This window comes from Danio rerio, chromosome 17 (assembly GCF_052040795.2).
Source record: "Danio rerio strain M-AB ecotype USA chromosome 17, GRCz13ab, whole genome shotgun sequence".
NCBI classification, from domain to species: domain Eukaryota; kingdom Metazoa; phylum Chordata; class Actinopteri; order Cypriniformes; family Danionidae; genus Danio; species Danio rerio.
This window is the reverse complement of record NC_141037.1, coordinates 33,143,021-33,159,010: the sequence shown is the minus strand read 5'-3', so window position 1 is coordinate 33,159,010 and position 15,990 is coordinate 33,143,021. Positions and strand designations below refer to the sequence as shown.

Below are 15,990 nucleotides of genomic sequence, written 5' to 3'. Positions count from 1 at the left end.
TTTTGCAGCTTAGGTCAGTATCTGGAGTCTGGACAAATCTGGACTTTACTAGAACTTCTATGTTAAGCAGCTTTGACACAATCTACATTGGAAAAGTGCTATATAAATAAACATAAACTGTATTGAATATCATTATAATATCATATACCTTGATCAAAGCTAAAGCAATTAATCGCAACAAAAAATTGTAATTCTAGCCATAATGCTCAAATTTGCAAATTCCCGATCAGTAACAAAACTGTGGCTTGCACCATGCAAGAAGCTGCTGCATGCTGTTCAATCTGTTCTTGCTCCCGGGAATGAAGGTCACACTCGTCCAGTGCTAATGGCCCCAATGTTCACTGCCTCCTCCCCTAGATCAATCTCTTCTCTATTAAGCGCAGTGTGTCGCTGAATATGATTGCAGTGATGCTACCCTACCGTAGTAATGTGCTTCCATCAATCCATCAGAGACACCCGAGCGCAGGGGCAAGCAGTTATGAAGTGCTGCTGGATGAAAGGTTGAGCAGTGGGAAACTCTCCTCTGTCTTCCTGTCCTCCATCCTCTTCCCCTCCCCACACACACTCCATTCCTGCTGCTTTATGGACAGTGTTGAGGCAGAATGGAGAAGGGAATGTTTACGGTTTCATGTTCAAAAGATAATCCTATTTTTGATGTTTACACTGTAAAAAAAACAGTTCACACTTTATTCAAAGATACAATTCTTGCTAATAATAAAACATTAACCAAGACTTTTCATTCAATAAAGTAGTAATTTGCTGCATATTAAGGTAGTTAGTAGTTAATAAGGTAATTGTTGGGTTTAGGTGTGGTGTAGAATAAAATCATAACTTATAAGTAATAATAAACACCTTATTAATAAGGATGTAATAAGCCAGGAGGTAATAGCGGAAATTTGTTCTACCAAAATCTATTGAAACAAGAGTATCATACACTCAAAAAAAAAAGATTTTGCTGCTTGTTCAAACTACTAATTTAAAATGAGCTTCTTGAGAATTTTTTGGAGACTACTTTAATTGTTTTTTGTTCAGTCCACTTAAATTTGTTAAATGAACTCAATTGATTTGTTTCAGGACAACATGGATAAATTGTGTGGAACCCTGCCTTTTTAGTGATACCAGAACAAAATCCTAAAAATAACTTTAGAATTAAAGCATTTTACCTAAATAAAAGCTGAAACTAGGCTCGAGCTAAAACTAAATACAGAAATAAGTTTTTAATTCTTTAATTTTATTTCTCAGTGTTGCAGTATACTTAATCACATTTACTGTAAAGTTCCACAAAGTTATCTCAACACAAATCAATTAAATTAACTTAATTGTTTTTGCAAATTTAAATATATTAAACATTAAACTTTTAAGTTGTGATGTTTCAGCTCATTTAAATACGTAATTTGAACAAGCAATTAATAATTGAAAATACTTAAAATAATTTAAGTATTGATTGATTCATTCATTCATTCAATTAAACAGTGAACACATTTTAAATTACTAAAATATTTTTAATTCTGTGTGCACTGTGTGAAAAATATATTTAAACATTATACTAAGCTGGCTATATCCAAATCGTTTACCCATGTGTGCTGACAAAAAATAAATAAACAATTAAAAAGGTAAACTAAAACTAATTCATGTCAGTTCCCTTATCAGCCACCACTGTTCTTAAAGAGGGTTTCTAAAATTGACATAAAGGCTGTTTATTACACAATTTTAGCAATTGTGCTTCAGAAGTGAATTTCATTTATTTACACTTTTTAAAAGAAATCATGTACAGATTAAAAACTATAATGATAGCTATATTACACTCCCCAACTGTTGGGTTAAAATATTGAATTACATCTGTAGCCTGTCTTCAACCTGACATTTGAGTTTGTCCAAATATTACACCAAATTTGAGTTGAAATAGCCCTACACTTTTTTAGAGTGTAGTGTCCACATCAGCGTACAATAGCAGGTTTTTTTTTTTTTGAAAAAATAGAAAATTTTATATTTTTTGTTTTAAATATTTAAACTCTTTAAGCAAGATGGATTCTGGTTGGCTATTAATGTATTTTTCATTAATCAGACTCAATTTATATTTTTTGGTGAAGACTTATAAGACAACCGGCTCTATTTTAATGATCTAGGTGCAAAGTCTAAAGTGGATAGTGCATATATTGCTATATTTTAAGCACGTAAAAGTATGGTTTGTGTCGCGGCGCTTGATCTTCAGGGTTGTGCTTATTATCTTAATGAGTTACGAGTGTGTTTTGGGCATATTGTGTATTAAACTAGAGTATATATATCAACAAATTGTGCCAAACACATCTTGCGCCTTATTTTAATTAAAATCAATATTTTTGGTCTTTATAACATCTCCATGAGCATCTTGTTGTTGTGTAAAGCTTTAAGGAATTCTTTATTTAATTAACTTATAAACAGGCATCATTCCTATTCTCCAACCACAGAGAAACATCCAAGCTCTCCTCAAATCTGAACAATCTCAATGATAAAACTCAGCTCTCCCTTCTCTGTCCTATAACCACCACCTCTGTCAACAGATCGGAAATGACACCTTATTTCCATAAATACATTAGGAATTCATTGGATTTTCTTTCCCAGCTAATCATAGCGCCAGTGCGAAAGCTTTTAGGCTTTTTAATGAATGAATTTTGACTGATTGCCTATTAATAAGGACACCTCTTGAACGGGGATAGGCAGTGGCAGGACTGGCGTATGGGTAATGATTGGTGGTGTCAAGCGTTGGGAGGGGAGGGTTGAGGAGAAGAGGAAAGCTCTCGGCTGGGACATTAAGAGGAAGCAGTGGCTCCCTTGGGAAATCACTCACCATGTCTGCATCTTAAATATCTCTGTGAAGTATCAATAAGTAGGTAATTGAATTTTGAACACAAACATGAGCATCAGGTGTATGTGTTCCAGCGCGGGGCTTGTGTGGGAGCGCGTGTCTGTCCTCCACCCATCCCACGAGGTTTAGGCAGCCAGAATGGATGTTAAATCTATTAAATAAAGATTACTCCCCGTAATAGCCAAGTGGCAGTTGCGGATGTGCAACAGGGGCACCATTAGTGTGTTTGACTTCTAATGAAAGTGAATTGGGGCAGTCAGGTTTTGGAGGAAATTCTGTTTAAGGTCCAGAGATTTTCTTTTTTTTTTTTTTTTTCAGGGTTAAAAGAAAATGTCTTGTTTATTCATGTGCTTTATTGGCCACTAAAACATTCTATGATCTTTGTAGAGGAAAAATATATTTAGGACAGTTAAATGTTGCACTGTTTTTAAAAAGCTTGTAATGTTTATGCATGTGTGTGTGTATACATGTAATAAAAATGTATGTACGTACAAACGTATGTATGTATGTATGTATGTATGTATGTACAGTGGTGTGAACATTGTTTTACCCTAACTGATTTTTTAATTGTAATTTTACATTGATTTTCTATTTTTTGCATGTTTGTCTCACTTTAATGTTTCAGATCATCAAACTAATTTGAATATTTTTCAAAGACAACACAAGTAAACCCTGTATGAAGTTTTTAAATGAAGGTTTTTATTATTAAGGGATGAACAAAATTCTAAACTAGATTGTGCCCTCCCCCATCCCCTATTGAAAACATAACTTATTCTGGTATATCACACCTGAGATTATTTTCTGTAGCCACAACCAGGCTCGATTACTGCTACACCTGTTCGCAATCAATAAATAGCTTAAATAGGCCCTGCCTTAGGCAACACAGTGGCGCAGTAGGTACTGCTGTCTCCTCACAGCAAGAAGGTTGGGTCAGTTGGTGTTTCTGTGTGGAGTATGCATGTTCTCCCTGCGTTCGCGTGGTGTTTTCTCCGGTTGCTCCGTTTGCCCCCACAGTCCAAAGACATGCGGTACAGATGAATTGGGTAAGCTAACATTGTCTGTAGTTTATGAGTGTGAATAAGTGTGTATGGATGTTTCCCAGAGATGGGTTGCAGCTGGAAGGGCATCGGCTGCATAAAGCATATTCTGGATGAGTTGGCGGTTCATTCTGCTGTGGGGACCCCAGATTAATAAAGGGACTCAGCCGAAAAGAAAATGAATAAATGAGGCCCTGCCTGACAAATTGAAGTAGACCAAAAGATCCTCAAACTTCTGCTCTGTACCAACTAATCTTGAGAGGAGAATGTTTGACCATCTGTTAGTGACAATAACCCAAAGCACAATAGCAATTCCACCTCTGAAAGGCTGAAGAAAAATAAAATGAAGACTTTGGAGTGGCCTAGTTAAAGTCCTGACCTGAGTCCAGTTGAGATGCTTTGGCATGACCTTAAAATAGCAGTTCATGCTCAAACCATTCAACAATTCTGCAAAGATGAGTGAGCCAAAATTCCTCCACGCACATGTAACAGACTCTGTGCAAGTTATCAAAAATGCATGGCTGCACTTGTTACTGCAAAAGGCTGATTCATACTTTTGCGTCAAGTGCACACAAATGGTCACATACTGTACCACTCCTAACTACTAGGGATGTAACGGTGTAAGAATTCTAACGGTACGGTAATACCTCGGTATGCATGTCACGGTACAGTATTTATTGAATCATTTACAGGAAAAAACAAAACTTATGAAAATACCCAAAAAATGTGCCAAAAGTGTCAATGACATACAAATTAGCCATCTATCTGTAAGCTTTGAAACAGGAACTTCAATTTTAATAACAAAAAATTATTAAACCATGTAAAAAAATAAAGTTTCAATTTAGTATTGTTGAAAACTCATCTCATTCAACATTTAATCACTCACTCACTCACTTAGATAGAGATGGGTTATAAGGAAAATTATCATATAACTATAATCTGGTAAAAGCTGGTATCTCTTGGCATTTACAATGTCCCCTGCAACAGAAAAAACCCCTCTCATTTGGGACTGAGGTTTCTGGGACAGAGAGATATGACTTGGCCCAGGTTGACAGCAGTGGGTAACGTTGTGCATTGTCTTTCCCCCACTTGAGAGGACAAGCCATGAGTGAGACAGAGGTCTCATGTCTGTATCAATCTGAACAGTGTGCTGTGTCACACCCTCCGTCCCACCCTTCAGTAGGCGCGCGACAACACGGCTCTTGATTATGCCCGCTCAACCATACCATTCCCCTCCCCCCCCCCGCTTTACAGTACGCGCGCGACAACACAGCTGATCAGAACGCGCGCAACAACACAGCTGATCAGAACGCGCGCGACAACACAGCTGATCAGAACGCGCGCGACAACACAGCTGATCAGAACGCGCGCGACAACACAGCTGATCAGAACGCGCGCGACAACACAGCTGATCAGAACGCGCGCGACAACACAGCTGATCAGAACGCGCGCGACAACACAGCTGATCAGAACGCGCGCGACAACACAGCTGATCAGAACGCGCGCGACAACACAGCTGATCAGAACGCGCGCGACAACACAGCTGATCAGAACGCGCGCGGCGACAACACCCGCTTCAGGTTCGATCATTTCCAGCTCTTTTTCATCCCCGCTTCTAGCAGCACACTCCATTTCCGCATTACTGGATCTGTAGCGACAACAGACCGCAAGGGATGATGGCCACTCCTGGGCTGATGGGAATTGTAGTTTCCGGTACCTCCCGTTCGCTTCATTTGCCTGAAATTTTCTCAGAAGACCTATAGTTTTACCGAGTCATGCGACTACGGTAATATCGAAAAAAATTAATATTGCGGTATGACGGTATTTACAATACCGTTACATCCCTACTAACTACACATCGTGACTGGTCAGTTGGGTAGTGTTGATTAGTTTGGGCAGGGCCGAGAGAAAGGAACGGGCCTGTTAGCATGAGTGTTTAGCAACTGATGGGTCACATGGAAGAGATAAAAGTGCATAGATCTGTTCTGTGTTTACTTTATGACTAAAGCTGTTGCATGTCAGCTGGTTCCCACCTTTGAATGAGTCGGTTTTCGTTGCTTGTTTTCAGGTATTTTCAGTGTTCATCCCCTTGCTGAATAACTCAATACAGAACATCGAAACCCTACTGCCAGCTAGCGTTTTAGAAGTGTTATTGCAGAACAACACAAACAGAATGCAGAAGTATAAATGTGTGCAAGGCATTTGCCATGGGTTACAGCAATTACTTGATGCAGAAGTATAATCCAGCCATAACTGGTGACCAGTTATTAGTTTTAGGTTTATTTATTAGGCAAACACTTTGCAGTTTTGTATTTAGTTTTACCTTGATAATAAAAGCTTTTACTTCAAAACTGCGTGATGTGTTTGCTTGTTATCTTTGACAAATATTTAAATTTGTTTGATGATCTAAAACTTTAAAGTGTACCAAACATGCAGAAAAATAATAAATCAGTAAGGGGCAAACAATGTACGTAAAAATGTATATGCTCGTATGTTAATACATTGATATATTCATTGTTAATGTATATTTTACTATTTTATTTATACACGATTATTTACAACATATGCTGGATAAGTTGCCGGTTCATTCTGCTTTGGCGACCCTGGATTATTAAAGGGACTAAGCTGAAAAGAAAATGAATGAATGAAGATTTTAGATTAATTTATGTGTGCATTGTATATGTATAATATGTTATTTATGTATATATTTATAAATCATACCTATATGTCTATTAATAATGTCTGTCCAGATGCAGAATAATATAAATCATTTTATGATGTTATTAATTGTTTTCCAAATTTTAAACTACATAACTATTTCTAGTCATTTATATTTGCTCTATTGCCTCATTCTGTTCCTGCTGTTTTGCATATTAAGTCATCATGAACCATATTTCCTTCTTTGAAATATTAATGAGTGTACATACAATATTAAGAAGATAATATGGCCTCTGGAATCCATAATATGCCATTTAGTATGGATGTCACCGGCAACAAGCTGCTGATTAACTAAGTACAGAATTAGTAATTGACCTTTCTAATCAACTAAACAAATCTCTAACTCCTGCTAATCAGTATTGATCTGCCCTGTCCAGTGACAGCACCAGCTTTGTGTGTGTGCGTGCTTCTATTTATGTGTGTGTGTGTGTGTGTGTGTGTGTGTGTGTGTGTGACTGTGTATGAGCGAGCAAGCGAGGCTAGCTGGCAGGACCCTCTACACTCCCCTTTTTAATCTAACTCACTCAATGCAAATCATTTCCCTTCTGCTCTGACGGGAATTGAGGATAAATGGAAATCTAATTAATGAGTGGATCAGAGGGGTGCTCTCTGGTGAAGGGGTCTCATGGGACAGTGCTTAGCCAGACAGGCTCCTGTATTGTTTTGGACAGAAAATGTGAGGGAGATTGGGAAGAGGGGTAGTAAGAGTTAGAGTGGGGTTGTTAGTTCAGCTATGACGAAGCTCTTTTCCCCCCTGTTTGGGGACCCCTCCAGAAAGCAGTGGCCCGTTTAACAAAGCATTAGTTTGGCCTATCATTGACATTAAACCTGGGATTAAGACACACGTACACTTATAGAAAGTACTTAAGGCACTAATCTCACCCTGAAAGGCTGCTTAATGATGGTAATATCTTATAAAGCTCATCTTTACCTGGGTGTTTTAATTGCAATGTGAGATCTGTTATGTTAATATACTGAAGATTAAGTTGTGCTTCAGGCTTTACGTCTAGCTCTCTAAAGGATTTAATCGGAATAGGCATGGGTTCGGTATAAGATTCTGACAATATGATGACCTTGGTTAAAAATATCACAGTTTCACGGTACCACAGTATTGTGATTACTTCCCTAAAATATGTTCTTTTTTTAAAATGTCTGGGTAAAAAAAAAAAAAAAAAACTTTACCTCCTTTGAACACAATATGTTTTACTTCACAAAACATTTTCTACATATTTTGACACAATAAACATGTCAGGATGAAGAATTCAAATAAGTCATTGATTTCTGCTGTCTTCATAAGTTTCAAAAATACAGATTTCTTCACAACTTTAAAAAGGCATCTTTGGAGATCTTTCTTTTCATTGGATATAAAGTAAAGCCACTGCAATTAAGCGGTGCATAAACAATTAGTTTTTCATGGGCTGACCAGTAGATTTTGAAGTAAAAAAATAGAAAATAAAATAGTAGTAAAAACACACACAAAACTAAAACTTTCATATATATCCTAGGAACATTATAACACATTAAACAGTTTTAAAACCTTGACATTTCCAAACCACAGTAAACCTTGAAACCATGCCTAAATGGGAATCAAATGATTATTTACTAATTAAATTCAAACCTATGGAATAAGAAATTATCTACTGTTCATCCCTTTGGATTTCCTCTAAATATTACTTAGAGTATTTGTAACTTTATCATGTTTATGTCATTTATGTTGCATTTTTGTATTCTTCTGCTTATCTAGCTAATTAAAAACTGGTTATTGTCAGTTTTTACATGCCATGACACACAGTGTGTGTGATTTTACATACTATAAAGTAAATCAAATTCCCTTTGAAATGCCTCTCGGGCATTCTGTCTCAATGGGAAAACATCGAATTCTCCTAAACTACTTGCCATGACTAAATTTCATTTTAGGAATCACCATTAAAACTTAACAACAACTGTCTCGTAAGTTTCATTTCTAAATGTTCGAAATCACACAAAATCTGCAGAAACTCATGTCTTGTCAAAGCCCCTCCCCCAGAGCATTGTCAGTCTATTGCGATCGATGATTGACTCCTTTACTAGAAGCTGGGCTTTATTCGCTACATAGCGATCTATGATTGGCTCCTGTACTAGTAGTCAGGGCTTTATTTGCCATATTGAACGTTACACTTTTCCCCATTCAAAAAGATGCAATTGACATGTCTTGTGTATTCTATAGTCTTTGATTAAATGTACTGTTATTACATATAAGTGTAAGTATGTCATAAAATATATTAGTAAATGTTTAATTCACCAGTAAACTTTAAAAAAATACATTTTTGTAAAAGATTTTCATATTGGTTGGTCGTTAATAAATGTGGGGTGAATTAGAATTAGATGTTTTGTTTAAAGCAATGTGTGAAATATGTAGAATACATTATGAAACATTCTAAACTTTTTGTAACATTTTTATGTAAAATGTGTTTAATATATGTAGAATATTTATCATCTGAACTATGCAAACTGTGCTTTTGGAACATTATTATCTTAAGCTCTGTTTCAAAAAAAAATACATGTAAAAAATGCTTCACACATTTGGAACGCACATGAAATTAGTCTTTTTTTAAACATTTTATGAGGAGTTCATGTGAAAATGTTCAATAATGTTTCATATAAAACGGTCATTTGACAAATTTAATTTTTTTTCTGAAAGGGTTACCTTGTAAAATTTTAACAGTATTGGGGTAATGCATTACAAGTGACGCAAGCTACATTTCTAAGTAATGAGCAAAGTAAGGCATTACTTTTAAAAATTAGATAATAATACTTGAGTTACTTTATTAAAAATGTAATGTGAGTTAAATTTTAGTTTAGTTAAATCGCTTAAAAAAAAATTAATTGCTAAATTAAAATGAACGTAGTCACGTTAAATCCCATACACAAAGAGAGAATGCAGGAACAGACAGAAAGGAAAACGGCTGGGCCTTACATTTCTGCAATGGAACATTTTCATTATTTTGAACACACGGAAGAAAAGGAGAAGAAGATTATATGAATGGACAGTGATTTTACTTCTGAATAAGACAATAGTAGCAAACGCATTGTGGAGCTCTGGGGTCAGGAGTTTCTCTGAAGATAACGCTATCTAACAATAATTTTTTATGTGTTTTTATAAGGTAAATGAAGGTTTTACAGTGTGCTTTTATTTACAGAGCTTCTCTATTTAAAAAAAAAAAAAAGAAGAAGAAAACCCTGCAAGTTCTGTAAGAGATCAAGCCTCAGCCAGATTAGAAAAAGTAACGCAAACGTAACTCAAAAGTTATTTTACACAACTAGTTACTTTTTTGGGGAGTAACTCAATATTGTAATGCGTTACTTTCTAAGTAACTTTTCCCAACACTAAATATTATATCCCAAATTCCACAAAAATATTAAGCAGGACGGCATTTTTTGGCATTGACAATCATAAAGCATCATGTTTAATTCAGTGATAGGCAGCTGAAGGTGAATCTAGTGACACTTGCACCTGTCATTAACATGCCACACAGGGGGGCTCATCTAAATTACAATCCGCCACATTATTTCATTAGCTGCCGCTTAACACCGGGGTTACCCTGTCCCTCACACACATCACGTCTCTCCTGAAAAACCCAGCCAACAGCTCATCAGCGCCTGTGTCAGCCTGACCACAGCAGGGTCATCACTGCTACATCTCCATTTCCAAAAGCATCAGGAGAGGCTGCTGTAGATTATGCAGACAGAGCTCTGAGAATGAAGGAAGATGAAAAAGACGGCTTCATTAATACCTACTTTAATGAAGTGCATTACACTTCAATAATTACTCAGGATCTCAGTTTTCCTGATTAAAATATGCCAAGTAAGGATACTTTAAGTGTTCTGATATACTGTGTAGATTTGCAGCATCTAAAATTTCACACTTTACATCTGTAATATAATAATAATATGTTAAAAACAGCATGCAAGCCATGTAGCACGTTTGGATCTATTCTAGTTTTTCCTATGGATGAGAGGTCCATATTCTCCATATTAGACATCAAGACACTATATTCTGAGGTCCTTAGCCTGTTTAAAATGTTAGACCATATGTCCCTTGAGATTTTCCACATTATCCTGTGCTCTTGTGTATTTGTCCTTCATGGATTACCAGCCCTTTTTAGAGATTAAAATACACAATTGATGGACCTCTAACTATTCCATGAGGCAAATTTAGTTATTGTACATTCAAATAGTACCTTCTATGACAATATATGATGTCGGATGCACTGTTTGTCTTGTTTTAAAACAGCTTGTGGTATATAGACTACTGTTTCCGAGTGCAAGATTCTACTCATTTGAATGCCCATGTATGACCATGGTTTACTTATATCACACATTTAAGCAAATCAAAAAAAAAAAAAAAGAACAACAAAACATCGGAGCTTCTGAATTTGCTGCATTCCAGACACCAATATTTAAATTTATAAAAGATGATTCACTTTCTGAAAATCTTAGTTATACATGAATAGAAATTTTAGTTTTTTTTATTTGTATATATATATATATATATATATATATATATATATATATATATATATAAAATAAATATATAAATTTTATATATATATACAAATTCAAAGAAGGTTTTAGAACCAAACGGAGGTCTTTGCCCCCTGTGCACTTCACAGCTGAGTGTCCAATAAACAGCACGTGCACTACTCATCATCAAAGAGGCATCACAGTCTGTGTTTTTGACTTTAACAAATAACTTTGGGCAATTTTGAGTCCAACATCCAGCTATAAAAAAAAATGCATCTTTGTAGGTGGCTTTTTTTTTCATCTTAATGTTGTTAAAGAAAACCATCACAGTTGTGAATTTTTTGATCACAAAATATAGAAATAAAAAAAGTGTCGAGCACCAAAAGTTTATTTTATACTAAAATACAACAGGTTGTTTTTGTTATCCATGAAGTTTAAATGTACTATTTATTTTCAAATAAAGGCAGGAAAAATTGTGAAGCCCCTCATTATTAATAATATAATTATGCTTTGTATTTTTTATTGTACAGATTGCCAAATTTTGGATTCAGATTTCAAAATATGCTGACCGGTTTGTTATTTACCTAAAAAATGACAATGGGAACTATTTTTAACTGGTTCCTAAAATAAATATATATATTTATTATTTTATATATATATTACTGTTATATTATTATACTATATTATAATGTATTAAAATATATATATATATATATATATATATTTTTTTTTTATCTATCTATCTATATATCTGTCTATCTATCTATATATCTATCTATCTATCTATCTATATATCTATATATATATATTTTTTTATATATATATTATAATATAGTATAATAATATAACAGTAATATTAAATATTATAATAATCGAATCTTATTTATGAAACTATAAGATCACAATTATATCAGGGGGTCCTCTGGGTCTTAAAATGTCTTAAATTTTAAAAACATCCTTTTAGGCCCAAAAAAGTCTTAAATTCACTTTTTAGGGCCTAAAATTGAAATATGGTGTTGTAGTTCTTAAATCATTTAAAACTGGTTTTATTTTTTTTCCTTTGTCCATGTAAAGCTGCTTAATCGGTACAATGAACAATTCATCTAAAAAAAGGAAAATGTTTAACAAAAGTTGGCCAATTTGGCTTCTTTATCCTTGTAGGATAGTAGGTGTTAGGAAAATGTGTTTGTGTTTGAACTTTAATCCTTAGCGTTTTTCCTATAAATCTAAAATTGTATTCATAATGGTCTAAAAGTCTTAAATTTGTCTTAGTGAAATGTGCAGAAACTCTGTGTATAGAAAAGGATGGGAATAACTACAATCTAATGCGTGGCATCAGATTTTACAAGTGGGTTACATATACAAGTGCAGTAACCTAATAATGATATTTTCTTTTCTTTTCCAGCTCGAGAAATGACGAGAGGGAAATTCCTCAACATCTTGGAGAGGCCCAAAAAGTGAAGAGACAGATGGTGATTGTTGACCTGTGGGGTCAGCTATTAGCTGATTGTGAAACTGTAAGGCAGAATGATGATTTGTGTGCTTTCTAACGCTTTCACGAAGACTTGACTGATTTGGGGTCAAAACGTCATAACAGTTCAGCATTTTTGTATATATGTTTGTAAAATGTTTGGCTTCTTTTAATAGCAGCTGCTGAGTAGTATGGGTTAGATGGCGGTGTGCTTTTCAATACGTGTATTTATTTTTCATTCTTCAGTGTTTAATACAACTTCAGTTGTTTTAATAAAAAAAAATTCAATGTTGTTTAACGGTAGTACAGCTCGTGTCAACATTTTTTTTCTTTTTACTTTTGGCATCAGCTAGTGCTGCTTTGCTTTCCAATGGCCAGCCAATGACATTTGCTGAAAGTAGCTTCTGTCAAACAATGAGGGAGTTCATGAAGAAGCGTTCAAACTTTTAATTAGGGCAATAACTTCATGCCTGTGCCACTCCATCGACTGCTCCATTAATGTCTCTGTTTTGCTCGGGAAATGTAAAAGGCTTTGACATGAGAGTGCTTCCAAACCAGTGCAAGGCCATTTTTTTCTATTTAATGGGAATTGGAAGTTTTGAAGGCCCCCAGCACAAAACATTGCGTAAAAATAATATTGCTCATTGTTATCCCTGTTAACAAGAGTTGACATAATTACTAGGGCCATTTCTTCTCTAATTAGCACACTTCCAGGGACATTGGCGCGAACGGTCCCGGAGAAAAGGGAATCAGACAGGCATGCTGAACGGCAAACAAAGAACGCTCCGGCGAGTGTAATTAGGTGAGACAGTGGCCAGGACTGTTCTCGGCTGGAGATGTCGTAGGGGCTTCGGCTGCGGTTGGCGAGTGTTCGCTCCTGCTCCCACCAATTCTTAGAGGTACGCCTCTCTCCCCCCTACCAGTGCCTAATAAGCCCCTAATTGTCTTTCTGATTCACATGGAACAAGCAAGCTGCTGATTTGAACCTTGCAAAGCTACTGCTGGTGTCTGTTCCTGCTTTGGAGGACCCAGATTTGCCCCTTTATAAACAAGCTTTTGTTGACAGTTTAAAGTGCAGTGAACTTGCAAATTCCCTGGCAAACAACCTCTTATTTTGACAAACAGTCTAATGTGCTTGATGAATGAAGGTATATTCTTCTTTTGTTTGACCTATTGTTGAATTGTTTACTAAAGGTCTTGATATACTTAAAGCAAAGTCGAAAATGGAATTGTTCGGTTTAGACCAAATAAAGTTTGTTTGGAACTTGTATTAAAAAAAATCACTCCAGATGCTAAACAACTTCAAACGACAAATGGTCCATTGCAATTATATATTTGGTTGGTGTGTGTTCTTCTTTGTGTTCGCTAGTTTGTTTATTATGTTATTTTCTGACAAGAATAAATCCCCATAAAAGTAATATAAGAATTAAGAGCACAATAAGTAATTCTAAATCCAAGTGAAACTAGCTGCATTTCGTATACCCTTCAAGTATTTTAATCGCTACTTTTAGTCTTTAGTGGTTTTTCAGACAATTTGAAAAAGAACATTTACATAACTGCTTTAAAAAGTTTTGTTTCTGCATTTACAGGCCATTTGGAGCCTGTAAAAGAATCTACTTGATTGTTCTTTAAAGATAATGCTATGCATTTATTTGTAGAAACTGGACATCATTTATAACCTTCCAGAAACCCCTCATACTTGGCACAAAGTGTGGGATAAAGTACATCCAGGCAGTTATCACAAACCATGACAAACTTGTCGGTATTGTGTAAGCCTGAAGATCCTACTATAACAACAAAATGTAAAAACTAGGCACAAAATATTGTTCTTAGCTTAAATGCAAAACAGCAATCTTAAAATGGGCAACAGTACTGGGTCTTCGTTGTTGCGTTTTGCACTTCAAAATGTGCCACACATTCTTGATTGAAGACTGGTCGGGACTGCAGTCAGGCCAGTCAAGTACCTATTATCCCCTTCCTCCGCTGCCAGGACTTTGTAATGGGTGTAGAATGTGGTTTTGCATTGTCTTGTTGAAATATGCACGTGTCTCTGAAAATGAGAGCGGCATATTGTGTTTCAATCTCCATGTGCTTTTCAGCATTAATGGTGTCATGACAGAAGCGCAAGTTACCTTTGCCAAGGGCACTGACACAACCCCATACCATGACAGAGACTGGCTTGTGGACTTGTTGCTGGTTACAGTCTGGATAATCCTTTTCTTCTTCTTCACACAGCCTCTATTTCTCTTCCAAAAATACCTGAAATACTGACTCATCTGACCACCGTACACATTTCCACTGTGTGATGGTGCATCCCAGATGCCTTCGAGCCCAGAACAGTCGATGGCGCTTCTGGACACTGTTAACATAGGGCTTCCTTTTGGCACCGTACAGTTTTAACTGGCATTCGTGGATGTAACTACGTATTGTGGTAATTGACAAAGATTTGCCAAAGTAGTCCTGAGCACCATGTGGTGATTTCGCTTATCGATAAATGACTATTCTTGACGCAGTGTTGCCTCGCCTGAGGGATCGGACATCACGGTTCAACTTAGGCTTGCACCCTTTTTTATGCACTGAAATTCCTCCAGATTCCTTGAATCTTTTAATTATGTTATGGACTGTTGAAGGTGAAATATCCAAGTGTCTTCTTATGTTTCTTTGAGGAACATTGTTTTGAAACAATTCAATAATTTTCTCATGTATTTGTAAGCAAACTGACGATCCTCTCCCCATCTTTGCTCCTAAAGGACTAGACCTGAAAACTGATGCCACATTCTTTTTAATCGTGTAATGGGACCATATTGGAATTTTTTTTTTTGTTTTACTGCTAATCAATGAATGGGAAATAGCTTAGTTGTGTGTACATTGAGGACTTTATCTGCACTTACAGACTTTATGGATTTTGCCAAAACTTTGCACTTGTTGTACAAGAACACTTGCTGCGTCCCACAACACTTTGTTGTCTTTATAAATTGTGACAGTAGTGATGTGCAGTGACATCATGTAGGGAACTGTTAGTGTAAGTGAAGCGTTCAGTAAACTGACATCACGGAAGCTGCGGTGCACATAATAGCAGTCACTGGTTGTCAAACAGGCCCCGTCCAGACATCCTCTCTATGATGAGGGTCATTCCCCACAGAGGCTCTGTCTCCAGGACGAGGGGGAGAGGGAAGGAGAAACACCAGCACAGCCATAAACAACCCACTGCCCTGACCTCGACGGGCCCTGCTGCCCTAACAAACGTCAATCCGATGTGCCCTCAGGCCTTTAATTAGCTGTCAATTAGTGCAAATTAATCAACTCCTCGCCTAATTAAGCAATGCCAGCAGGCAGCTTCCAAACACGCTATTGTGAGAGCTGTATGAGAAAACTGGAACTCGCAAACTCTCTCTGCATCAAGGGGTCATCATTGC

At 36.2% G+C, this 15,990-nt stretch overlaps 2 protein-coding genes across 3 annotated transcripts in view; one reads left to right on the top strand and one right to left on the bottom strand.

The window, feature by feature from the left end:
* Positions 1-15,990, bottom strand: part of LOC147839992 (uncharacterized) — a 782,854-nt gene that overhangs the window by 382,526 nt on the left and 384,338 nt on the right. The gene's annotated exons all lie outside the window — the stretch shown is intronic.
* Positions 1-15,990, top strand: part of lin52 (lin-52 DREAM MuvB core complex component) — a 32,545-nt gene that overhangs the window by 13,988 nt on the left and 2,567 nt on the right. The window contains exon 6 of one of the 2 annotated variants that reach the window (XR_015512791.1): positions 12,509-12,642. Coding sequence is in view for 1 of the 2 variants with exons in the window: in NM_001077796.1 (NP_001071264.1) it covers positions 12,509-12,564 (56 nt within the window). In the remaining variant the exon portion in view is untranslated. 2 annotated transcript variants of the gene reach the window in all.